The sequence below is a fragment of the Mycetomoellerius zeteki genome, unplaced genomic scaffold (assembly GCF_001594055.1).
Source record: "Mycetomoellerius zeteki isolate Tzet28-1 unplaced genomic scaffold, Tzet1.0 scaffold366, whole genome shotgun sequence".
Classification (NCBI taxonomy): Eukaryota; Metazoa; Arthropoda; class Insecta; order Hymenoptera; family Formicidae; genus Mycetomoellerius; species Mycetomoellerius zeteki.
This window is the reverse complement of record NW_017257356.1, coordinates 10,340-38,232: the sequence shown is the minus strand read 5'-3', so window position 1 is coordinate 38,232 and position 27,893 is coordinate 10,340. Positions and strand designations below refer to the sequence as shown.

Below are 27,893 nucleotides of genomic sequence, written 5' to 3'. Positions count from 1 at the left end.
TTTATTTCCGTCATAAGATATGATTATATACTTGCATCATTTCGTTACAAATAATATATCACTACAGTTACGTATAATAACTAGCTGATAAAATATTAGTGACCGAAATACTATAAAATATAATTTTATCATCTTTATGAATATCTTTATTTCAAATTATCTATCAAAATGTCAATTTCAGATATTTTTTATAGAGACTAAGTAATTTGCTATTCTCTAATTTACAATACGTTTGATATGGACGTTAAATATCGCTAATACTACTGTCGCATATAGTAACGATGGTAAAACTTTTCTATAAAGAACAGAGTATAATATATATGCATATGTGTTAACTATCCCTGATATCACAAGGCTTGTTTTGTGCAAAAATAGTAATACTTAGTTTTTTGAATCTTACGGTGCATAGCAGCCAGCCTATACATTAATGGTTTTTATCAATATATTTTTTCAACGATACAACCGCATCTAACATGCGTATATATGTACTGTCACTATATATATATATATATATGTGTGTATATGTGTCTAAATATGTACATATGTATTTATCTTTAAGTAACTAAAATCGTTTTTGTCTTATTATAAAATATTCTAACACAGAGAGAGAAAGTTTGGCACTTCCTTTGGCAATCTGAAACTGGTTGTATATATGTATGCTTTAGTACCTTATTTTGATATCTATCTCATTTTCTGAATACTTAATACGTCTTTATATATAGTTTTAAATGTTCATTTGAAGATAGTAGATTTTCAATCGACTATATATCTGTACGTGAGATTTTCAAAAATGTTCAATATAGTTTCAGAACATTTCACTTTCATAAGTTGTAATGTGTTGCCAAACACATTAGATCTGAATAAGAATAAAAAAGAATTATTTTTCCTTCCCTCTGTCATTATATAAATTAGCCAGTTTTGAAACTTCTCCGTTCAAAATTGGCTAATTTATGGCGCGGAAATCACAAAACTAATCAAATATAAAGATGCAACCTTTAATTTAAGCTACTCATCACCAGTATCGTTTTAAATATATATTTTTTATGAAAATTCTTTTCGATAAGATGCTCTTTGAAGATGCATTTGAAAGTAACTGTTATCTGTTTAAAGGATCGGAGATTTGTTCTGGCTTTTGTTTGTTACTACTATCTTCCTGGCAACTCTGACTAGATTTCACAGGTTTGATAGATTTTAGTTTCGTGGTTCCACTAAACCGGAAATTCACATCGCTACAAGTATCGAGTGGGTGTATTGTTCCTGTCAAATTTGTTAATGAATCATTACTCGTAACTTCGAGCTTACTAGTGGGAACCTTTCTCACAGAACTTAATTCGTATGCTGACTTCGACGATTTCAATTTGAGTTTCAGTGGTAACGATATCGATTTCTCTAAATTGGTAGCTGGAACTTTTAAATTGTTTTCGTTTTGTGGAACCGGATTGTTTGCCAGATTCATAGTATCCGTAATTTGAATGTCGATGTTGACTGTCTTAGGATCATTCTCGTCATTATTTCTTACTTGTTCAGAATACTCATTTCTAAGAGCTGCTAATTGCGCGCGTTGTTTTTGTATGTGATTGTGTGAGTTCGAAAAGAACGAAGAGACTTTCTCTAATTTCGTTGCTAAGTTGGGTTGGCTTAGAGTGGACTTCAATGGGTACGGTGTATCCATGCTGTTATTCCTTAAAAGATTTTGAGATTCTCTTCCAGTTGAATTACTTTTTATCATTCCGTGCTTGTTGTCTTCGATGACTTTTAAAGGATATGATTTGGTACTAGTATTTCGTCGTTTTTCGACCATACTAAGCTGTGCGATTATTCTACGAACTTCGCCCGGGACTTCGATATCAGCACGTGTATCCGCTAATTGCTGAATAAACGCACCCAATGTAGACACTGTTACTTCAAGGCTGCGATTTTGAGACTCAAGTCTATGGATAGTAGTTTGTTGCATTGAACGCGCTGTTTCGAGCCTATGTAAGTTGCTCATAGTAATCTGTAATGTAATTTCAGTACCATAACGATAATAGTATAGTAGAGATTTAGAGAACAATAATAGTAAAAGAACTAAAACAACAGTATCATATAAAAATGATAAATTTATGATAAAATATAGATTAAAAATTGTATGAAATTGTATTTAAAATTGATTTGAGATTTGCTATATTCATTATTTTTCGTACATTAATTACAATTATTCTACTTTACTTAATATTTTAATATTGGTATATATATATATCTATTAATTATTAAATGAATGCGCTTTGTTATCGTTACTTGACAAAATGCGATCCTAAGATTCATACAATGTATCAAGTTTTAATTCTCGATAATTTCTTAATTAAATATATATATATATTTATCAAATATCAGAATTAAAACTTGATATATATATATATATAAACTCGAATTACCTCAAGTTGCTCGCTAAGCTGTGTAAATTCTTGCGTGAGTTGCTTATTTCTTAATTTGAATTTCTCCAAATTCTCCATTTGTGGCTTCACCGATATCATTTCCTCTTGAAGCACTTGGTATTCTACTCTGTATTCGTTCAACTGTTTTGTGATTTCCAAGTCAGGATAAAATACACGTTTCATTATGCGATCTAAACTTTGTTTGTCTATTGCCGGCACACGTGTCTAAAATAAAAGATAGAAACATATAACGATAATAATCATTCATATAAATTCACTTTTTCATTTTTTATTGCTTATAAATGATTAAGGATTGAAATATTATAACTTTACCTTGAGATATTCCATAATTTCTTCAAAGCTATCGCAACATAGCAATTGATCTTGGTGTTCTTCTAATAATGCGACCGATACACGGAAAAGAACTTCGGAGCTTTCCAGAAAAAGTAAATCTATAGAAATAAAATTAGTAAAATTATATACAAACAACTTTATAAATTAAACATATATAATATTATTAAATACGAGGAATATATCTTACCAAAAACTCTGGTTACAAAACCTAAAGGAAATTGGCTAGAAAACAGCGTCAATAACCACGGAGCAGCATATAAAGTAGGTGAAACTTCATGTTTATCGAAATGATTGTAAATACTTGGCAAGCGATCGTGTAACAGTCTAGAGAGTTGATATAAGTGTAATTGCAATGCTGCCATATCTGGCAAGTATAATTTTCTAAGTCCTCGACGAAACATTAGATGCCGTAATAAGAAAAAGGCTTGATCCTCCGCCATCTAATAAGAAAATAAAAAAATATTTCATATAAAAACTAATTATTGTGAAATATGTATACATATGTGTGTGTATTCTATCCAATAATTTACTTAACAATTTATTTCATAACTTTACAATTTTATATATATAGGTATATATATATATAATACAAAACTTAAAAATGCACTCACATGCAATAGAAGCACTCCGGCGACAAAACTGAGGCCTTGACAATAACCAACTTCATGATCTAGCAAGGAGTAGGCCTTCAATAAATTAAAGAGTGCTAATTGACCAGGTCCCAAGGGTGAACTAAAATACGGATGACTCGGAAAAGTTCTTCCTAAATCAATAAGGATAGCATGTTGTTGAGATGTGAGTTGCTTAAGGAGAAGTTCATACGGTGTGTTGTAATTTGGAAAATCTTGAGTATCTATAGGTGGTTGTTTTAAGCAGAATTGCTCGGCTAGAAACTGCCACACCTCACCTCTTTTTCCTTTTGGTACACCTATTAAAAAATTTATATATGGCAAGAGATTAAAAAATTTGTCACATTTTAAGAATATTGCTGAGATACATTTTTATTTCTCATTACCTTGCTTAATAGCATGTAAAAGCATTTGATTATCACATTTAGTAGAGACTCGCGATTCTTTACTAACAAGAAGGTCCCAAACTTCTATTACTTCACGCGCGCAGCTACTAAGCTCGTCGTATTCGAGTTTAATCCTTTTTACTGTTGCCTCCTCTTGACGTTCTATCATTTTATTAAAAAATTTAGATAACATGAATCTTCCATTACATATCAGAGGATTAAATATATTTTCAGATATGAGAGTTGTTACCTCTAAGTTTTGCGTTTTCTTTTTCCATTCTTATAAGTATTAGTTGCTGATTGATCGCTTTCTTCCACAAATCTCGCAATTCTTGTTTTGATCTACGTTTAACGGGCGTTTCCGAATTTTTTAGGATATTGATTTTTTCAATTTCCGTAGCATTATGATCTTTATTCGGCGTCACAACTCTGTTTAGTATCGTTTGCCGCCACGAACTATTGGCTTGTATTGTGCTATTCCCGTCGGTCTCCGTGGGGGATGTTTTAGGTGAGTTACCAACTTTTAAAAAGCTGTGAGAAATAAAATAAGCTCATAAAATACACAATATAATTTAAAAAATGTCCACAAATTTTGGAAATACAATAAAATTGTACTAACATATCCATCATGGAACTCTTTGGTCCGTTATTTACAATTTGCTGTTCAGGCGAAACACGCAATGATCTTGGTCTACTGGATTCCGGTGAAATATCCAATATAGATGATTGTCGCGAATTATCTGGACTCTGACTACCATACTTTTGTATCCCCGTACTCAGATGGTTCGTGTCTCTCAGTTGCGGGCCCAGACCGAAATCATCACGCGAACCTTTTCTTTTCATGAGATTATCAAAACTATTTGTAAGAGAGCGTTTTGCTTTCATAAATATCGTGCTACCAACACCGACGCTTAGATATTGATTAAGAAATTCACTCCTGCAATGTAAAAACATTGTGTCAGAATGCTTCATTTGTAAACTATATTTTGATACTAATAGAAAATTGTGTTTACATATCCAGTTTATAGTGCATTACCTATTTTCAGCCGTATCATGTACATGTCTAGCTTGTTTCGACTCGCAATGAGCACGCAATAGTCGCATTAAGAATTGATTTTGCTCTCGTAAACTTGAGGAACTTACGCCAATGTTACCCGCAGCCTCGGCGCCCTTATACTTGCTCACAACGATTTCCTGCTCATCCTCCGGTAATAACTCCATACGGGAAAAGATAATACTTTGAACTCTTCTATCGTTTTGCCCTAAAAACGTGTGTGATATCTTAGATATATATAAAATTACATCATTTTTATAATATATAATTTAAATTACCTTCAATTTCTTGGCATAATTTATTATACCAATACATAGGACAGTGATCGCAAGAAAATACAGGATACCTCTCCTTTCTTACAACATCGCAAGTCGTAAGAAAAGCTTGACTAATTGCTGTGAAGAAAAACAGAAATTAGCATAACAAATAATAATTCTAATAAGAAGAATAATAGTACATGAGTCTTACTGTGTTATAGATAAATTAAAAAATCTTGCCTGCAACAAGGTCATCGGCGACTGATCCGGATTGGCATTTGAAGACATATCCGATGAAATATTCCGATTCTTTGCAAATAAATCCAAAGTGCTCAGGGTTTTTTATGCCTTGTGCGCAACTGGCTACGTCTTTTAATTGTTTATGCAGAAGAATCTGCTTTCTGTCAGGGCTAATCAATCTCAGATCAAATCGCCCTACCTAAAAAATATAACATTTATGTATAAAATATTTATGTATATAAAACATTTATGTGTAAAACATTTATGTATAAAAAATAAGTCTAAAGTCGTATCGTTCTTTCTTCTTTTTTTTGTTATTATTATATAAATACGATTCTTTTGTTATATCTCTTTTTATATATTTTAAAATCTCACATGCGCTTAATTATTATACTATAATAGATTATATATATATATATATATCTCAATAACGATCATAAAATAATTAATATCATTACAAGCGAAGTGCAATAAGAATAAAGACATTTCTCTTATATTCCATACCTGAAAAACCATAGTGCGATTGTGATCATCGTTTCCTTTAATAGTAGAATCTCTTCTGCCGCTTAAAACACTGCCAGTAGATGCCGCGCGATTTCGCATAATTTCAGGTACAGTGATATTAGAAGTAGCGGAAGATTCGGATGTCCGATTCCCATCACGACCATCGTTTTCTGCAGGGTTGGTAGTTGTTCTTGGAAAAGTCTCCACGGAGCTACTTAAGACTGGCGGTATTCCAAGCGGATTCACGCTTGGAATTATACTATTTCCTGACACGTTCTCAATACTGCCTGATTCACTGGCGGTAGATTCCTGAAAATATAACGATAAATTTCCTTTTTTACTAATTATAAGTATGAAAATCATTTATCTGTTCGTAATAACTATACGATCATAAAGACAAATAGAAGAAATATTTTTCACGGCATTATCCATCATAAAAAGAGATTAGTAATGCCAAAATTAAAATTTTTTTATTGCTATAACATAAATAATTTCTAATTCAATGTATCACAAATGTCTAAAACAGGAGTATTTGATCACAGAGAAAGTTTAGTTCTTACCGTACTGTTTCTCCTATTAATGGAAGACATCAAAGCTTGACGTTTCAACCGCTGGCAATCTGACAGAAGATTACTTGTTGAAGATCTCGATTTTTCAAGTCCATGAACGCGAAACTTTATCAAGGCATCGTCAATGAATGATTCTGGTACTTTTGGACTCGATACTTTGATTTTGCCAATATAGAATACCTGAAATCCAAATGCAAAAAGAATGTGGAGACATCATTAATTCTCAAGTTTTAGACGATTAAAAGATAAGTAAAGATCGATAATAGCAAAGTTTTCTTTTTAATTCATTATTTATTGTTTTACTGACGTCCTATATAATGAAATAGACTCTTTTCGGATAATTATTATATATAAATTATTGTAAACTATTATAAGGAAAAATATAAAAAAGGATAATTACTTCAAAGAATTGGGAAGAACTCGGAGATATATCGGCACCTATAGAAATTAAGCTAGCCGCGCTGCTCTGCGACCGCTGTGGCAAGTCCTTATCTCTCTCCATTCGTTGGGCTGCCGAATGTTCCTTCATGTCTTTCAAGGACTCTTTACAAATCTGCAAATAAAACATTACGGCATTAATTATATAACTAGTATTAACGTGATGAACTATTATCAGAACATATATTGTTAAAGAAGAAAAAATACTTATAAAAAGAGAAAGAAAACAAACAACTGACTTTGTTTCAAATGAGACCAATTAGTAACAGATTATGTTTCTTTTTTAAATAATACATACAACATGAAAGATATTAATTGCTATTAAGTTTATAATTAAAAATCCTTTTAAATTTATTCACTTTCTTCATTACTTTATTTATAGAAGTATGACTTCGAGTAGTAAAAAATTCGTTATTTAGTGCTTTTTATTATTTTAATTACAAGAAATCCTATTGATTTAATTAATATTTTTATTATTACATTTTTTTAAAGTTATATTTCGCTATGATAAAATGCTAATTCCTAAAAATTATTTGTAATGTAATTTTCTCTGTGTGAGAATATTTTCGTGAAAAGAATATCTGATTTAGAAATAATTCAAGATATAAAACATTATGACGGGACTGACCATTGATATACTAAACGGATTTCGCAAGGAAACGTGCATTAAACGTGGCCGATGGCCGTGGACAGAAATAACTTATTTCAGCAGCACTCGTGGACTGCATGGCTCTCATCCTCCGTCTTTGTTTCGAAAGAGCTCTCTCTCTCTCTCTCTCTCCTTCTAATTTCTTCCCACGTTCCACATCTGCTGCTCATCGTCTTTGTGACTTCGGACTTCGTCCGAAAAGATGCTTTAATTTAGCTCTTTATACATATATATGCATACATATGTATGTAGAATGCATAATAATAACAAAGATTCGGCGCATCAAAAGAAAATTATAATGAATTATAAAAAAAGAGAAAGAGAAAAAAGAGACGTAATAAAAATAAAAGTAAATTAAGATTTTGAAAGATCTAATTTAGAAATATTGTAGAAATATAAATAATTTACGATTAATGGGAGAATCATTCAGAGAAGAAAAATTAATTAAAAGCGTAAGTATTATAATATAATATAATAAAGAGAGAGAGAGAGAGGAGAGAAAATTAATGTCGCAGAATTAAAAAAATCCTCTTTATGTGTTCAGTTAAATATATTTTGCTGCTTTTCATTTTGCAGCAATTGTTTTCATAACTGCTTATTTCAGAAACCTTGGATTTTTTTCAATATACATATGTAATATCACTTGATTTCGGAAAGTCCGTTTGTTTTTTTTCGTACTTGATGTTATTATTCATATTTACGACGTGGGATTGAGAGCGACATAATTTTCCTAATGAGTTCTTTACGGCCAATAGGCACGCAGATGAAAATTATAGAGAACAGGACAATAGCGAGGATATATTATACTTATTATGATAATAGTGAAATCTTTGTATAATGATAATTGCAATTTCCGACGACATGTTCGCATAACGATGATCCTTTTGCGAAAATGATTGCTCAAAAATATTTTGATTTATCGCGAATATTTGACCAAATACTGGAAAAGCTCGCCTGTTTAGTGACATAGAAAGAAGATACTGAGTTAATAGAGGGGCTTCCAGTATCCAATTAAGGCACAAGCTTTATTACGTTCCTTTCTGTGTTCCCGCAAAGTTGTGCAGCATTATTGGCATTCGATAGAAGCGTATCACGGTCCTTCGTAGAATTTATTTATCAATTTTTCATTATACGATATCACAAGTACATTATTAGGAATTTTCCATTAAATAACGTAAAATAATTAATCCATCAAGGAAAAAACAAAAATAAAAATACATACAAAAATGTATAAGTTTTATGATATAATCTCTACAGGGGCATTTTAGTAATGTTCGAATATTATATTATAATATATTGTACATTGTTTACTGGAATAATGTTTTACAACTTATAATAAATACACTTTATAAACATAAAATTATGATTTTAATTTTAGAAAGATAAAGGTCTTTAGATTTCTTTATCAAAAAACCACGTACATATCTTTCTTAATACAATTCGCCGGGCAATGAAAATAGACGTTCGAACTATTCTATCGATGCTATTTTCTTCTGGCACTTGACACTTTGCGTGCGCATGGAGGCTCATACATTTGACTTTGTCTCTCGTGCTCAATTGATCGAATTAATTTTGTTGGCGTACGTCATCAGATGATGCACGAATCGATGCCATGAACGTGCGATTAGATTCACGTGCGAGAGCAAACTTAATGCGTGCGTGAAGCCGAGTTTCGTTTCAATTGAGACGATATAATCGGTCGTTCGTTGATGGATATATTTCTACTCAAGGATGAGCGCGATGTAAATTGCGTGAAAAGACCATATATTTTGATTGTGTTTAATTTTCTTGAAGATTATTAAACAAGTTTTTAATTCGTTGTTATATAGCTGTAGTAACCCAGCGTTATTAAGGTGAAATATTAGTATGATAAACCAGATATTATAAACTTAACGTTATTTCAAATGTTCTATTTTGTTCTGTTCTGTTTTGTTCTGCATCGGCCATTAATACAAATTCTTAAAATTCTTAAACCTTAAGATAATTGTATTAATATAATTTGAGTCCAAGAACCAAACTTAACTTAAAATATTTTAAAAATGTCATTTTATTACAATATTTAAGCACTTATTGTTAGATCAGCTAATATTGAATAAATTCTATCTTATACTGTTAGTAATTGCGTTACAAATTTTCTCTAACAATAAGAGTTGAAATATTTATGTTAAACTTATACATAAATTTTAATGTTAAAATTAATATTTGATGTTAATATTACTAAAGTTGTTAGTAATAAAAAAAAATATTTTTTCGTTTTTATTGGAATAATTATAATATAACGTTTTCACATATAACGGAAAGAAGATTAGTCTTATTTGTGTTTTATAATACGCATGAAAAATTACAAGGTGTGTCAAGGTTGTGCATAAAAACAGCTAGAGAAAGGATACGAGTGCAACAAATTAGACGATATTAAGCCAATATAAAGAAGGTAACTTGGAATAGTATATGTATGTTCCGACTGCTTCACATTTGTAGACATTATTAACATGTATGTATATGTGTTTAAATACACATGCACAGTCAAGTAAAAACGATTATGTAAACTGTTAAGGTCGAATCGGTATCGATTTCGCTTTTTGCTAGATTTCGATTTAACATAAATTTCCGAGTATATTATGCAAACGTGACTCCACATACAAAATTGCATAGAGCAGTACAGGAAAAAAGTATTTGTCGGAACGTGTAACTACATTGTATGCCTTAAAAACGTTACGCGATCCGTATTTTATCGTTGCGAACTACTAGTTATTGTTAATTGCGATGAGCAGTGCTGTGCATCTGAAGAGTTCTACATTGACAGTAATTATGTGTAACAGAAGGGTCGAAATGCGAGGAGCTAATTTATTCCTCGTGCGAATCTCCTTCGACACATGTTGGGACCAAAGAAAGAATCATTATCGTCTTTCTTTCTCCCACGAACGACCTCGAGGGCTGTACAATGCTTCATTAACAGTCGCGCTGAAAGCACGATTATGTAAATGCACATACGAGAAGAATAATAACGTATTAATTACTAATAATTAGCGATAATGGGATAATTGTGTCACTTATGTCACTTTTGATCGTCAAGTTATTATTAAAATGGGATTCCCGAAAATAGAATTTTATGTTGTATTGATTGAGCAACAATGAGTAATTATCGGAAACGTTATAACTCATCATTTTGGTTAAAAAGTCTTGACTATTAACTCTTTGCATTTCATGATTTTAATATTTTGTTCTACCAGTTCTATATAAAAACAAAAAGGTTCTGTAATACAAATTTTAAATACTTTTCTTAGAAATAAGTAATACGAATATATTAGATATTTTATAATTAATATATTTAAAAAATAATTTTAGTTTAAATTTTAATAATGTATAATATCACTTGAAGAATTTGCCCAGTTGAAGAGTCTAGGTTTCCTTTCACATTAAATTTAAATTTGTTAAATATTGACATAATAACGAGAAATATTGATATACACAACATGAATATTATAAATCATACAATAAGCAAAAATATTTTTTAATAAAAAAAAAATACAAAAAAGCATGTTCCGTCTAGCTTGATCGATCGTGGTATCGATACTGGTAGAATGAAATATATCTCGTGACCAGCACATTGTGTGTGAAGTCTCAAGTGTTGAAGTCACAACTTCATTCTTTTAACTGCTTCTTGGAAAAATAATTAGTAAAGATACCAGATGAATGTTTGAGATGTTGTGTATACTCGAGTATTAACAATATTAAACAGAACATCTTGAGTTGTACAGTAAATAATTCATCATGTATAATTATATGCAGATAATTTGTCCTAATCCGTTCACGAATGGCTAAATCTTTACCTGATTTGGTGAAGTTTATTCAAGCATAACGATATAATACTTTATAACAGCTTCACGCAAATGAAATCGTATTTAATATTCGATAAGTTTGATGTAAATTACTCATATTTGATATGAACTTGCTTTTATATAAATTAATTTTTTAAAAAAGTTCGTTATGTACACATAATTATATAAGACAAAGTAATTAATTTATGTGTATTTCTAAATTGTATAACTTATAAACTGTTATAATTAAGAAAATACATATATATATCTATAACTATTCACCTATAAAATTTTAGTTTTATCTATTAAAAAACAGCATAATTTGTACATAATTATAATTGGACCTAACATGACTGGATTTGAAATATTTTTTCAAATTAATTCTGCATAAATCAACGAATATTAATATTACATTAAGCTAATTTTTGCTGTAAGAAGTGGAGCAATAAATATTCGAGTAAACTTCGGAAACTAATTTTATCAGCACGATAGTTTATTGAGATGCGAAATAGTGTGTTATATATATATATATATACAATATATTATATTATATTATATATTATATTATATTATATTATATGTATATAAATACGCACGGAAAACAAATCTACTAGTATTTTCCTCGATGCACAGATATAAATAATCAAATTTTCTGTATATTTTTCCGCGTAATTTACGCCTACGATTTATATCGCATGTGACAGGCAGTGTGATGGCAGCGAAGTATAAGTGATCTCAGAAAAACCTGCTGGTTACCATCGCCCACTGTCATCTGCATACGTAGTAAACATGAGGTTGACGAAATAAGACGAAAAAAAAAAGATATTAACTTATAATGCAGTGTTTCTCAACGTTTTTTAAATTCATAATCATCTTTCGCTCTTATATTCTATCTTTCCTCTATCGTTTTCTATTTTCCTTCATCATCTTTTCCATCCCTATCTTCTTTTTACAAAAGCAAAAAAAATCAATATCGATTGTGGTTGGTGAAAGATTGATGGTCTTATTAAAAATTTGGTGTGTTCCATTTAAAACTCCTGATCGGATATTTAGATTGATGGCGTCAGAAACGAGGAGATGCATAATGAAAATTGTTACAAAAATTTCTATATATTAAAAAATAACGTTTTTTTTTATAAAATAAATTTGCAGTTGATAGAGTTTTGTAAAATATAAAAACTCTCCTTTTATTTCGAAATATAATAAAATTAGATTTTTATCTCAGTTCGACAGCTATCATAAAGTTTGTTTTGTTTTTAATCAATAAAATAAATATACGGATATAAATATACAGTTTATTGAATTATCGGAATATAGGAGACTTTTAGGTATATTTTACAAATCTATTCTAACGATTGCAATGTTGTTTTATTAAAAAATATTTACATTTTAATGTAATTTTTTTGCAAGAGTTTTCTTTATATATTTTTCTTACTTTTGACGTCACAATCCAAGATGGCTGCATTAAGTAGTCAGGAGCCTTGCTACATTTTTTATACGTGTTAATAGAAATGCATTTCTGGAAGGCCATACAAAAAACTATTCTCGATAAATAAATACTTCGATCAATCAATTATCGGATCATTTTACCGTCAGACCGTCGTTCATAGTTATTACCGTGTTCCCGAGTGGCATGCGAAGATCGCCACTTAAAATTCTCATCACGAATACGATTACATAGATGGTGCAGCTTCAGTTGCTTTCAGTAATTGATACATGCAAAGTTAATATGGGTTCTTGGGCTAGGGAAGTAATAATTATCGAATGTAACGGTCATTGATATGAATACCTGCTCATTATACAAGCATATCGAACATCGTAGAAGCACAATAAAGGCTTTATGTTACAATTAAGTTCCATGAATCACGTTAAGTAGATTCATTGCCAAGTTACAGCTTTTGCAGAATTCATGTACAGGTATGGTCCATGTGCGACACGCTTGCGTATGTGAATTAGTTGCCAATTTTCATATTTTCATGATTACGTGTCTACGTAAAATTATCTTCAGTGTTACTGGAGCTTTTGCCAGAGTCAGTGGGACTTCGACCCAGACTTTGGCCAGACCTTCCGGGAATTCCGTCTATGAATAAAATGAAAATTGAGACGGAAAACTTGATAATTTTTCAATGCACATTTCCTTTGCTAAATCTTGTAACGCACGAGACGCACGATTATGCAAACACGAGGAATCGATAATTCGGACAGGAATGTCGGACGATAGAAGCATTTGTATTTCTTACGAGGGAATCGGAACACGGTCAGTCAACGGTTGGCTGGCAGCTGCTGACTTGGGATTTTGCTTGTCCGGCGAAGTAAATTTAGATCGTTCTACGCTCGGTTTCGCGAAAATACGCCTTTCCGTTAGCGGAAGGAAGGAAAAAAGGGACAAGGCATAGTGATTTAGAAACGAGAGAACGTAATCGTAGAGTAGTTTTTTTGAACAAGATTGTAAAAATCTGAAATTTTGTCGTATATTACTAAAGCAGATTTTGATAAAGGATGTCAAGGTTTTGCTGCTTTTCGGGCCAAAATGAAAAAGTTTCGAGATGTACAGATTATATATTATATTAAAAAATTACTCAAGTGGAGTTGAAAGATACATCGCTTATCTTGAGGAAACATCGGGAACATGGAAGAAATCTTTACCAACAGCGATAAATTAAAAAATTGTTAAGTAAGATATCGCGAGAATTAAGCAACAAAAACTGCATTGCGATTCAAATACATATAACTTGATAAACATATTCGTTATTCAAAACCAAATGATTATTTTATATCAGACTTCGTTGCTCGAAAATCTCCAAGTTAGAAGTGTTGTAACACTTGTAACAATACAGTCCTTGCTTAAATTCTTGGAATGTCTTGATGTCTTATATTTAACAATTTTTTTATCAATAAAGTTATGACAACATTAAATTTATTGACTTTTATATCACGATTTCTCCTATATTTCTCTAAAATAAGCAATACACCACTCGATTCTATTCAAGTAGCCCTTTAACATGATATACAATTTGAACATCTCGGAGTTTTTTCACTTTGGCCGAAAAACAGCTAAAACTTAACATCTTTTCTTTTGCGAATATCTAGATGGAAGTTTTACGGACTTACAGCCATTAAAATAAAGGAAAAAAAATAAAGTAAGCGTGTTGCAATTAGTAAAATATTATCTGCAACAATTTTTTAATTTTTAATTTTCTGTATTTGATGGACGTATAAGAGAAATGCAGTAAATAATATAAAGTAAATTGAGAGAAACGGATGAGTTTTCGATGGCACTTAAAAATAGTGATTATCGATTTTTGGCAAAGATAGAGCGATGAAGTATGCGATAATGATCACTGGCAGATTTCCTGATGAGAAATCTAGGTGATGAATACATAATGAAGAAAATTAATAACGCTGTCATTTGTCACGACGTATCAAAGTAACACGTTCCACTCGGTCGCATCGGGTTAACTCTAATTAACCCATTGTCGCGCGTGTCGTCAGCAATTATGGTGAAATTCCTTGGCATCCTGGACGAAGGATATAAGTAAACAAAATTTTCCACATAATAGTTCATCTACATTTATGTAACGTTTATCTAATTTAAAAAAGATTAGAAAAATTCTGATAGTATAAAAGATATTTCAAGATTACCTAATACGCATTTAAATTACAGTAATACAGAAGATTTCACAAATTCAAAATTTAGTATGTTAATTGGTATCATTAAAAATATTAACTCAGTTTTTCCCGAAAACAATTTTACGATAAAAAGACAAAGAAAAAATGTGGAAGCTGTTTACTTCATTTATGAGTCATTTCAGAGATGCAACAATAGAAAATTACGTAAATGACTTTAGCGGTCATGAACAACTGAATGATTTGCTGAAGCATGCAGTTTCACTAAAACTATCAATGCAAAGTGAACAAACACGCTACATATCATTACCAATCACAGGTGCACTTACGTAATTACGAAATTTACGTAAGTCAGAAATATCGAGGATAGTATCAAATGTGATTTTAATTCTAACGTCGAAAAAAGAAAAATGGTTGTGTCACTCGACAAACAAAGTACACGTACTTGTGCATTCGGCAAAAGATGATCTTCCGCTGCCCTGACCAAGGGCTCCTTAGCGACCTTATTGCCGTCGCTGTAAGATCTGTAGGGACTGGAGGCTGATATTGGTACCGTTATCATCTTGACTTCTGATCCTTCGCGCAATAAACTTCTAGCCTTATTCTACCGGTCTCATGCGAAATAAATTTGCACACTTTATTACACTCGATTACCTGGTACCTGTTTGTTCAAAACAACACAATCTTCAGCTTGTCATCGAAATGTCATTGACCGAGATCAGAAATAAATCTTTCTTTTTTTAATTAACAACTTTTCCTAGTTTAAGATTATTGAATACGATTGTTACGTTAGATATTTTTGAAATTTGCTTTTAATAGTTGAAAACATTTTTCTAAAAGCAAAGTGTAACGAAAAATATTGTAAAAAATACTAAGTGAAAACGCTCTTGAACATAATCGATCTGTGAAGATATAATATATAAATTTATAGCCATAAAAGCAATCAATAGAACTAGTCGAAAATTTTCATAATTTTGCTAAGTTATCGACATTTGTGTACTTTCAACATTTTTGCGTGATAGAATCGAACTCAAAGGTAATTTGAATGCAAAGTAACGCGACCTGTTCTTGCAATTAATTTTTATTTGTAAATATTTAATATAGGCAAATTGTAATAATGCTAATCCCGATAACAAGACTCTTATTATTAAAATTTATCCGAATTAAACTTACGATAAAATCTGAACTACATCACTGCTTTATTTTTCCAACGTCACCGCGTCAAATTCTGCATGAATTTGTTCGTGATTTGAGAGGTGATCTTGTTTTTTCCGTGGCACTTGCAAAACGTGTTTTCGTAGTTCACGTTGCGTCGCTCGTCGTCTTCGCTGACGGCCGAGCAAACATAGACTGACGTATTGGAGCACGGCGACGCCACGAGACGAATGAACCACTCGACTGGTGGTTGCGCGCTGTCAGGTAATGCACGGTTCCTATTTAGCACGTCCAATATTCCTCAAATGTGAAAACAGTGGCGCAGTTACGACTCGGCATTAGAAGGGGTCGGCAATCATGATTCTCGGAGCGGATTACTCGCCTTCCAGGCGAGATATTTCCGCACGACTGATTCTACTTTAACCTTCAGAGGGAGTCCTAATTATTTCTTGAGCGAGGTTCAAGTATTTCGCCTTTAATTACGTCTAAAGGGTTTAATATGAATTATTATTATTTGAACTTTTATTATTTGAAGGGATTTAATCTTTTTAGAAAGTCCAAAAATATAGTTTGCTGATCATAATCACATACTTTGAAAAAATGTCTGGTTGAAAATGAACGAAGATTTTGATTATATCCATCAGAGTTCCGGTTATTACAACTAGAGTTTAATAGATTCAATGAGAAACTTTTCATCGTCCACTTTCAATCGAAATTCCAATTAATCTAGTTAGATATTTTTCTCAATGTACTGATTCACGTGAGAGAGGATGCTTGAAAAATGCGAAAGAGTATTAATTTGTAAAGTATTATTACCAATAAAGAACGAAAAGGATGATGCATGCAGTCCGAAAATAAATTTTAAAGATTTACGGTACAATTTTAAATTAAGAAATTTTATAATTTGAATAAAATTATAATATGAATTAAAATACAAACAAAGAAGATGATTTCGGTCTTCTTGCGGATGATATTAATATTTCTTGTATTTATACAATCTAGATACGTGCCTGTTTTGACACGGTAGATCTTTATGTATTATCATACGTTCTCGCATTTATGCAGTAACAACACTCGTCGCAATTTACATATTCGTATTATCACGAGTGTATGTGATGTGTCTTTCGTAAACGGAGATGAAGCAGCGAGGTGATAGAGCGCGTTTGGTGCCAGCGATGCATAATCAGTTTGTTCCACCAAGCGACTGCGATTGTATACGGAATGGAGCGATTTTGTTGGAGATGAAATAAGAATACCAATGCGTGTGTGCCAGTGAACCATGAAAGGTCCTTTCGTTTCTTTTTCTTGTAATTGCGTAAGCACGCCTAGTGATACGTTACTGTTGCACTCGTGAAGGACGTATTGAGCGTCATTTTTAATCGTTTATGCAGCCGACGTTGAAAAGTGTAATGGAAAAAATAACACACAAAACATTTCAAAATTGTAAATAACGACTAAAAAATAATAAAAAGTTTTAAGATTTTTCCTGCATAGTTTAAAATATTTCTAATTAGTTCGACATTATATCGTGATTATTAATTCTTTTTTATTTTGTCATTTGGCTATTAGTGTCATTAAAAATAATAAATGTCAGAAATCGCTTGATATCCTTGTATCATTGCATTTTGCATAATTTGAAACACATTTCAATAATATAAATAATTAAAATTGTATTTCTTTATGTTAGTGACCATGCGTTTAGTACAGGGCGCGGCTGGTCACGAGATAAAAAACGATAGGATCATCGGAGGATTAACGTTAATAGCTTAATAGAAAAAGTGAACAGAAATTGAATAGCAATGCTGGAAAATCCCAGCAGTGCGATCCCGCGTCATCCGCAAAAACCAATGTAGAAAACATCGATAATACATGAGAAAGGATATCTACATATGTAACATCAGCAAATCGAATTAGTACTCGTACATCGACCAGGAATCGATCAATATTATACTCATTGACTAGTGGTATCATGTAGATGTTGTAATAATGCTGTAATAATAACACTATGTTATTGATCCTAGAATGCTACTTTCACATTAATTTAAATCGATCTATTAAAGAGGTAGTTACACAACGTCTCTATCACTATCTTACTGACATTAAGAAAATAAAACTTGAAAGAATGGAATATAATCACCAATTATGCTTTACTATTTCTTGATATTAATTGCTATATCATAATTAATAAAAATATTTTAATTATTTAATATCACAAATATAATAAATAACTAAATAAATAAATATGTATATATATTATATATATATACACACAACATATATATCCTTTTATACAAAAAACATACTAAATAAAAACATAAAATACAATAAATAGGTACTAAATATTCGTAAATTATTATGCAGTAATCTATTTATTCTGAAATTAAATGTATAATTCGCGGAAACGTAATAAATTGATCTCAACAAAGAAACAGAAAAATAAAATAAATTGATTACCATTAACACACTGGTTACTGCATGATAATCCACAACTGGTGTTTGACTTTTCAATAGCGCTTTGGTAGTCACTATAGTAATCGGCGATATCAAATTTTTTTAAAACGCTTGCAAAAAAAGCAAATCATCTAATAACTGAAATTTATAAGTCTGTCATTTTTAGCTAAATTTCTGCACGATTCATCTTTCCCCTTTCTTTCTCTATGTTGGACAAAAAGAGATAAGATCAATAATCCAAGAAATTTAGCTGAAAAGAACGGACTTATTGATATAAATAGCCAAATGACAATGTAAAGTAAAAAGTGTGCTATTCAACACGATACTCATAAAGATATAGTATTACACAGAAAGAACGATTTTGCTGAAATATTAAAAAATTCAGCTAAACAGATCTGAAGATAATCATGTTGGAGCATCGAAATAATTATACGTAAAAATCTCAAGCATAATGAGCAAGGCTACAAAAAGTTTTGACGTTCTAGCAACTAGTTTGAATATTTTATACATAATTATTTTCATGATTATTTTCATAATTCAACAAAATTATTTTCAGATTTGTATCTAAATAGCTAAATTTTTAGATACTTCAGCAAAACTTTTTTTCATGTACTTAATCATAATATTTGACTTATGATAAAAAAATTTCATTATGACGTATGCAATAAGACATACAAAACTCGTTAGACAGACAACAGGTTGTTCTCTTCAGTTGAATTTCTTGCATTGTCCTTTTTTTCTCCGTGGAGAGAAAAAGAAGAAAAATGAACTGTAGTTCAAGAAGTTCAACTGAAAAAGAGCAGACCTAATATATTAATCTAAAAAAAGCTTATAAGTATAAACTTTTTGTGTGGATGCAATGCATTTAATTTTGCGTGCAAGAAAATAGTTATATGCAATTATAATCGAGATATTCTCGTGTTATCTTATTGAAGCTTACTCATAATGAGGCATTGACAGGTGTGTTTGTGATATTTATCATTTTATTTTGATAATAATAATAATCTATGAATTAGACTGATATCAATCCAAATTGCTTTTTTGAAACTTTCGAAAAGATAAGCATAAGTCGTATTCTTGCTAAAAATAGTACAAACGTAGTACGACGTTATCTCTCTCCACTGAAATATTGCAATTAATTGAGTTTATAAATGTATTTTCTTTTTACACAGCGTTTATTATTACTTTTTTTTCGTAATAAATAGTGTACAGTGTTCGAGAGTCACATAGTGATGTAATAGAGATTTTTGCAAAAGAACATCACTTTTAGAATATTTAAAAAATGTTACATTCGAAGAGAATTTCAAATTTCTTTTATAACCGTACGATGAAACACAGACTCGAGTGTGATGGTCGCAATATAGAGTATACGAGCTATATTTTATCGGCGATAATAAAAAAAACAGGAAGAACTAGTAGCTGTTTTTTAATTATTCACTTATTTGAATCGTTTATAGACTATCGTTCAGATATTAACGTATATAAACTACGTTGTTTACATGTAAAAGCTTAATACTAATTTAGCATGCGTTTATCTTCGCGTTTCAGCTGGTCTAGCAACAAGTACAACAGCGCCAAAAGGTAAAACAAACATAATAACAACAACTAAATATGTTATATAACGCCCAGCTAAACATTTATCACGGCTAAACAGCGTGAGTAATAAAGCTGTAAATAACTGCATATCAACAATAGTCTAAACTCGACAATAAACGAAAGAATATAACTCGCAAATGTAAACCGTATAACTATAATGACAATACAATATTAACAATTAGTATGCAATTAAATTTCGATATTTAGATGTTTATTTGAAAATACGATATTTTGAAGTGTGGAGTCAACAGATTTCTAGAGAAATCTATATTTCAAGTTGTGACAGTTATTTTGCTATAAAATAATAATAATAAGTTGTTTTCGCAAGTAATAATAACGCTAAGTCTGACACGTGCGTAAAATGCGTCGAATCAAGAATCGGATGGCTAAGTTTCAGCTTCAGGCGCGAATACATAAAATTTTGCCGGTGGTTCACCTCTTTCGGGTATGTGGTGTGGCGGTCACGAGAGAGGCGGCCACTTACCGAAGGTGCGCTTTTTCGCTCCCTCTCTACCTGTCCATTCGAAAATCGGCGTCACTTTAAAGTCGCTCCTGTCGACTTTCACCGTGCGATTTCGCGAGGCGGAGCGAGGTGAGGTGAGACGAAGCGAGACGAGCGAGATATTTGATTTAAATGCCTCGTCGCCCGTGTTACGCGGCACCGCACGAAAGACGCGAATTAACTCCACGACACGAGCTGGCAATCCGCGAGCGGTAGTCCTGACGATTGTTAAGGACAAACTTAATAATAGTCGCGGTGAAATGACGATATATGGCGTCCGTGGAACACGATTGGCTGCTTAGCGAGCAGCGATTGGCTACTTTACATATATATATATACTATATAGACGACAATCAGAGTCGTAGGAAACGCGTGCACCAGAAGCGATTCGAATTCTGAATTTAAATGCGAGAACGAGTATAATGACAAATAAGATGACAAGACGACATGATTCGATTAGCTTTTAGTATAAAATTAAGTTTAGAAATTTTTTACACTTGGGAAAGCGCGTGTTTTGAAGTATAATAGATTGAAACGCTAAATTTTTAAATGTAAAAATGAGAGCAAGACGAATGCAATGACAAATAAGATAATAAAACGATATAATTTGATTAGCATTTGTTACAAAATTAAGTTTAGAAAATTCGATACTCACTTGGAAACGCGTATTTTGAATTTTAAAATTGATACACTCAGAGAAAAAAGTCGTATCAGTAACTATAAATTTGTAGTGAAATAGCGCCTCAACTATATACATATTATTAAATTCTAATAAGAATACTAGATTAAGTGAACTAAGAAAATATAGTACATTAACCATATAATCAATTTATAAATGGTTAATATTACTATATTTTCTTAGTACACTTAATTTACTTATTGTTGTTATTAAAGCTTTATAATACATAGTTACAAATTTATGTATGCATTTTTTATTTATTTTTGTCTTCCAAGTTTGAAACCAAAGGCTGCGCCTTTTATTGTAAGCTGAGTGGTTTCCCTCTTAGGAGAAACTGAACTCCGCTACATCCCTCTGGTGACAAAGCCGCGTACTACTCGTACTGAGCGACACTTTAAAAATTTTTGTCTGAACTAGAAAAATGTAATTGTTATATCTATTTGCATGAAGTCCAAGTAACTACTCAATGTAGTTGAGTCACTATTTCATTACTAATTAATAGTGCATACAATTTGTTACCGTGACTATATTTTTATAATATTCAGCACTACTTTAGTTTCTATTACTTTGTAAAACTAGTTACAGATACTTCAATTGCAAAAGTTGCCAAATTTATAGTTGCTAGAACTATTTCGTTTTCTCTCAGGGTAGGCCACACTACACATAGAAAAATATCATTCTATTGCTAAGAAAAGTGATTACTCAATTTACTTTCTTTTTTTTTAAATAATGGTTATCTTTAACAAAGAATGTTTTCTTGATAATAATCTTAAAATGCACTTCATAAATCTTACAAAAAAATTTTAATACATGTATTCAAAATAAGAATTTCTTTTTGAAGAATATTATAAAATTGATCGAAATTACTTTATATGACTAGTAAGCAAATCGAATTTGTTAATTCAACAATCTTGATCGAAGTATTAGATTTATACCAACTTTAAAATATATTTTGAATAAATTTGATGCTTGTAATAAACTTATGATAGATTTGCGGATACGAACTTTCTTAAAAATTTGAAATACATATTTGAAACAAGTAATTATTGCGTATATGTGTCGCTTCTCCAATCAATTTTATAATATAAAAAAAGTAAATTGTTTTGAGTAAGAATGCACTCTAAAAAATATCAGTGTGGATTTAATACTATACGGTGTCTATATAATTTTCACTATATTGGTGTTAATATTAACACACCGTGGATTTTTAATTCCACACCATGATGATGTTGATATAAACATCAGGGGTTTGAAATTCATATTACTGATGATATTAAATCCACATCGATATTTTTAGAATACGTAATAAAAGGATGACAAGATGACCTAATTCAATTAAACTTTGATATGAAATTAAGTTTAGAAACGTAGATACTCGTTTAGAAGCGCGTTTAAAATTCAAAATCGATAAGACACTAAAAGCGATTGGAATGTTGGATCTTTAAACGCAAGAATAAAAGCAAGACGAGGGCACTGACAAGTAGGATAGTAAAATTACATAATTCGTTTAACATTTGGTGTGAAAGTATAAATTTAAAAATTGGACTCGTTTAGAAACGTATATTTTAAAATTTAAAGTTGATAAGCCATTAGAAGCGATAGGAACGCATTTAAGCATTAAATTTAAGAACGAGGGTAGAATACATTCAAAGAAAATGATAATAATTTGTGAGAGGAACGATAAATGTTTTGTAAAAATGTAATAACTTAAAATTTGAAATTGGAAAAAAATTCATTAGAATAAACTTTACAAGAATAAACTAAACAAAAAAAAAACTGTATTTGCGAAGGAATTTGCGCATTAGTAATCGTAAAAATAAGCTATCGCTTAAGATATCATTATGCATTGTGCACGTACAATGCACATAACAATCCAAAAAACAACAATTTAGCTTTAATAAGAATATTAACATGCAAGCTCCCTCGAAACATTTTACGAAAAATTTACAAATTATTCTAGATCGCAATTGAAAGTAATAAAAAAATTTAATAACGATTTAGAAGCTGCGTCAAAAATTATTTTACTAAACAAAAGAAGTGCTTTTACATGTGCTTTAATGAAAATGTAATTAAGAAATAATGATAAAAATCTCAAATCCATTATAAAAGTTTTAATTATTCAATGATTTATGTAAAATTTTATCGCAATGTAGAGATTAATTATTGTTGTGTGTAAATAAACTATATTATTTCATCCTAATTATTTACAAATCATAAATCATTTTGAATGTTTAAAGTACTTACACAAAACAATTGAGATTTTTGTCACTATTATAACAATAAAAATAATAAAAAAACAAAGTAAATAAATTAGACAAGTATATTGTTAAATAAAAATATGATGTTATTCATACAACTTTGATTTATTTAAATATTAACGCATTGTATTTGTGAAAATGTGCGTAATACAGCCTCTCTTAAATACATTTTGACGTCAAATGTTTAAATATTCAGAGTCCCTCTGTCGTTTTTTACGTGTTTTTGTTACATACATATGTGAGAGACTTGCTCCCACGAGATTTTCTCACACGAATTCCTCCAAATCTCTCGCAAGACACGGCATAATAGGTGAATGTTACCAGCCACGACGATAACGATCGCAAAAAGTTGTGAAAATTATTCCTGCTTACGCATTACTTAGGATACATCCGTGATTATCGAACAGCGATACGCACGGTTCTACCTCGAGTAGCAAAAAAAAAACGCTCGCGTAAAAACATAACCTTATTCCGGATTCACGCCATTCACGGAGTCGCAGTCGTCTATTACGCCTTATCCGAGGATTTCGCTCTTGCGATGGGACGGGATTCGTGACGAGAGGTGTCCTTACCTTCCTCGTGACTCCTCCTTTTGATCCGATCGGCTCGCTTTGACTGGGCTTTGACAAGGCGATTGACGCGGGACTCCCGCGGGGAGTCCGTTGGATGCCTGAGCGGTCGTCGGCCACCTCGTCCTTATTTCTTTTTATTTAGTCGTTGATTCGCCGTCGACGGTCCCGCCAGGCTACGCGTCGTCCGCACCACATCTCATCGGTCGAGCCACAGCGCGGTGCCACCTTCTCTCGAACAATCAAAGGACATGAGAACCCGCAAGTCCCGACGTAAACGACACTCGCGCGCTTACACAGCTTTCAATGTAAACGTACGTACAACGCGACACTGCCGTCAGGCGTACACCAGCGTACACTACTTGCGTGCGACAACGTTCTAAGGCCAGCGAGACAACAAGACTCGCTTTTGTTTACTCGCGACGGCCCCTGATGGCCCCCTGTCGGCCTGTCACCGGAGAAGAGAGAGAGAGAGAGAGAGAGAGAGAGAGAATGTCTTCCCCCTCCCTCCCCCCCACACACACCACACACACGAGAGAGAAGGTACACAACAGGTAGACGATAGTTCGACCCTCCGTAGTTTCGAGCCAGTGACGGGATTACGGTGGTTTGATCTTCGTCAGGAGCGAAGTGATCCTTTGAGATTGTATTATAAAACCACCTTAATCTCGCCACAGATTACGGAAATTGAAGACTGCTGTCCTCCGAGAGTCTCTAAATTATCGCTGGCGATAATTTAGAATTGAATTATGTACGTTTATTTATATGTGGTTGATTGCATTTCGTATATAGTTTATTATTTTCGCATAATTGAGAAAGGCTTGAAAATAGAAGAACACCACATTGCCCTTTAAAATGTCGTTAAAAGTTTAGAATTCAGGGAAGTTCTCTGAAAAGATATTAAATGATATTGTCCGTATTAAGCGAAAAAAGTTTAAGAAATGATCGCCGTTTTTGCAAAGATTCTTGGTGATCACTTAATTCGTTTTTTGTTATTTATTATTAGTACAGTTTCAAGAGATTTTTCTTATATATTATATAGTACTATTACATCATTGCATGACGATTTTATCGTTGACAATTAAAAATTAATTATTGTAGTTAGTCATTATAGTATAAAAGAATAATATCACTGAACATTATTGACGAGGAAGTTATAATAACAATCGTTTATAATAACGAAGATCGATCATATAAAAAATTTATTTTTATGTACACATTTCATATTTTTGAGATTTTAAAATATAGTTTAAAATTAGTAACATTGTAAATTATTAAATAGTATAATTATTTAAAAATATACACATACGTAAGTAGATAGGAAATAAAATTAATCATATCTTTAAATGCGTCACGCTGCGCCATCTTGCGACAGAAGATCAAATCATCATGCTTGTTGTGCATTGTTTGAATATATGGAATTCTTATTAAAATATAGAGAGATAATATTGAAATTCCTTTTTTGGAAGTTTGCATATAATAAAACCGCCTAGCAATATTTTTCTTAAGAAAAGTTTTTTTTCTTATATAATATCTTTTCTTTGTATGTGAGAAAAATTAAGAGCAAAATTAAAAATTAAAAAAGATTAAGAGGATAATTTTTGCATTTTTACAAAAAGTGAAGGTGGAAGAAATATAAAAAAATATTCATTAGATTGATGGGACAATCGACAAGGGTATTGAAGGGATGGTCGAAGAATTCTCTATAGTTTGTAATACGACGATGGTGCAACAATACTCTTCTTCTTTAAGTACCATACGCTATTTTAGCACGTATAAGGCGTCTCCCTCTCATATATCCGTGCACTGATCGTACACACGTGTATATGGGGATCTTCACCCCTGTGAAGCTTCTTCAAACTTCTTTTGCTCTTTATCTACGAATACAAACATATATAAATTATCATTTATCCTACGTCATTTGAGCTAAGTTGTTCCACCTTTCGATTTTTTTTTTAAACTTCAACTCTCTTACTCTTATACTTTTACTCTCTTATTTATCCATTAGATAAATTATCATAGTTTATCCGAAGATGGAACAACTGACCCTTAAAGGGATATTCGCTTGTTTCAGATTTAAAAAAACGGATTTTTTTCTCATATTTTATTTTTCAATATTTGTAGAATATTTTCTCAAAAGAATTTTTGAAATATTTCTAATATTAGCTTAAATTACAATGGTTGAAGCCAATTGTAAATAAAAAGGTGACTTGATGTTACAGTATAATAGGATCTTTTTAGGCAATTCCCTTTTAAAAAAGCGATTTTTTGGAAACAATATTATAATAAAAAGAAGACTCAAGTTTGTTTCATAAATAGTGATATAATAGTTATAGTGATATAAAATTTAAAACATTTTCGTGTTTAGGATTTAAAATTATTTTGGAATTATAAAGTTATTTTGGAATTATAAAGTATGTTAATTTGTTTAAAATAATTTAAAATTATTTTGGAATTATAAAGTATGTTAATTTGTACTCATTCTTGATAAAAAAGATAAATAAGTCTTAAAATAGAATTGGAATGCCATTTATTTATATGCAAAAGGAATTAGAATAGATCGTTTGGAGAAGCGTACCTTTAATATGATGAAAATGGTAAGAATAATTTGAAGTTTAGAAGAATTGCTGAAACGGGAGTTTTATGAGCAAAAAGAATTGTTATTGGCCCAGAAATCGCAGATTAGAAATAAATAGAAATAAATAAATTTAACCTACCATAAATTTTTGTGGAAATTATATATTAAATTTTTCTCTATTTTTTATAACAATTTAAGTTAAAAAATGTAGTCGAAAAATTGAAACTTTTGTTCAATTAGTCACTATTTTTATTTATATAAATTTATTTTAACAGGGAATTTTAATAGTGGCCATAGAAACATATTTTTTGATTATAAAATTTTTAGGTTTCTTACGTCAGATGACTAGGGATGACGATAATCATCTATCCCAGCTGCAGTATTGAATTCCGCCTACTGTGTGAGTTTTTAATTTTTTGGTACTAATAAGATATCTAAATTTACAATATGATAAAAGTATAATAAAAACAAAAAATCTCGAAGCTGCAAATACGTCTTTTAAGAAAAAAAAAATTGTTTACCGTGTTCTTCTGAGTCTTAGGTAAATTATTCCCTTAGAATATTATAAATTTACATAGTTAAATACAATAAAAGATAATGTAAATGAATCCATCATTTGTCAAACAATTTCAAATATAATTAATGCAATGTATTTCCTAAAAAATAAATATGTTAATTCAAATACTGAGATTTTAGGCAGTTTTTAATTTTATTTATCAAAAGTATTCTCTATATTCGCTGTTTCTCCAGTAATGTCCTTAGTTTGCATCCTTTTTCATTACATATTTTTCGTAATGCACCCTTTTTGATAAAACCATTGTTAATTTGTTAAATATCACAACGAGTGAATGATATAAGATAATTTATTTATAATATATTTATATTAATACTGAAACTTTATAGCAATACTGAAACTATAGCAACAAGCCTGACAATGAGTAATTGCAAGCCTATTCTAAAAGCATATTTAATTTGCATTTTAATCTAATATCAATTTGTACTTAAAAAAAAAACACTAATTTTTTAACAGCATGAACATATATTTTTGTGCTGTTTATATATTTTTTTTATCTTTGTTGCAGTTAATGGCAGGAATAAAGAACCATCTAAAGGTGTTACGCTGTTAGAATAATGGAATTAATTTTATTGATAAACCACGTCGGAGT

General features: G+C 31.0%; 1 protein-coding gene across 3 annotated transcripts; it reads right to left on the bottom strand.

The window, feature by feature from the left end:
• Nucleotides 1-559: 559 nt before the first annotated feature.
• Nucleotides 560-24,488, bottom strand: plx (PTB_TBC1D1_like and TBC domain-containing protein plx). Of its 3 annotated transcripts, XM_018453172.1 has the most exons (16): nt 16,113-16,570; nt 15,385-15,600; nt 6,808-6,960; nt 6,399-6,587; nt 5,839-6,147; nt 5,335-5,533; nt 5,116-5,232; nt 4,820-5,045; nt 4,403-4,720; nt 4,034-4,314; nt 3,784-3,945; nt 3,380-3,696; nt 2,956-3,208; nt 2,748-2,866; nt 2,415-2,639; nt 560-1,996 (listed from the first exon to the last, which is right to left on the bottom strand). In XM_018453172.1, exons 2-16 carry the CDS (start codon nt 15,499-15,501, stop codon nt 1,097-1,099), a joined length of 3,885 nt encoding a protein of 1,294 aa, XP_018308674.1. In that variant the 5' UTR covers nt 15,502-15,600; nt 16,113-16,570; the 3' UTR covers nt 560-1,096. The 3 variants fall into 3 exon arrangements, with proteins under 3 accessions (XP_018308674.1, XP_018308675.1, XP_018308676.1); XM_018453173.1 differs by lacking the exons at nt 15,385-15,600; nt 16,113-16,570 and adding an exon at nt 24,153-24,488; XM_018453174.1 differs by lacking the exon at nt 15,385-15,600.
• Nucleotides 24,489-27,893: the final 3,405 nt, after the last annotated feature.

Coding starts and splice junctions, on each gene's coding strand:
- plx (XM_018453172.1), bottom strand. CDS start 15,501: ATGATAACGGTACCAATATCAGCCTCCAGTCCCTACAGATCTTACAGC. Junction 6,588..6,807: donor GTTCTTCCCAATTCTTTGAA/GTAATTATCCTT, acceptor TTTGGATTTCAG/GTATTCTATATTGGCAAAAT. Junction 2,640..2,747: donor AAATTATGGAATATCTCAAG/GTAAAGTTATAA, acceptor CTTTTATTTTAG/ACACGTGTGCCGGCAATAGA.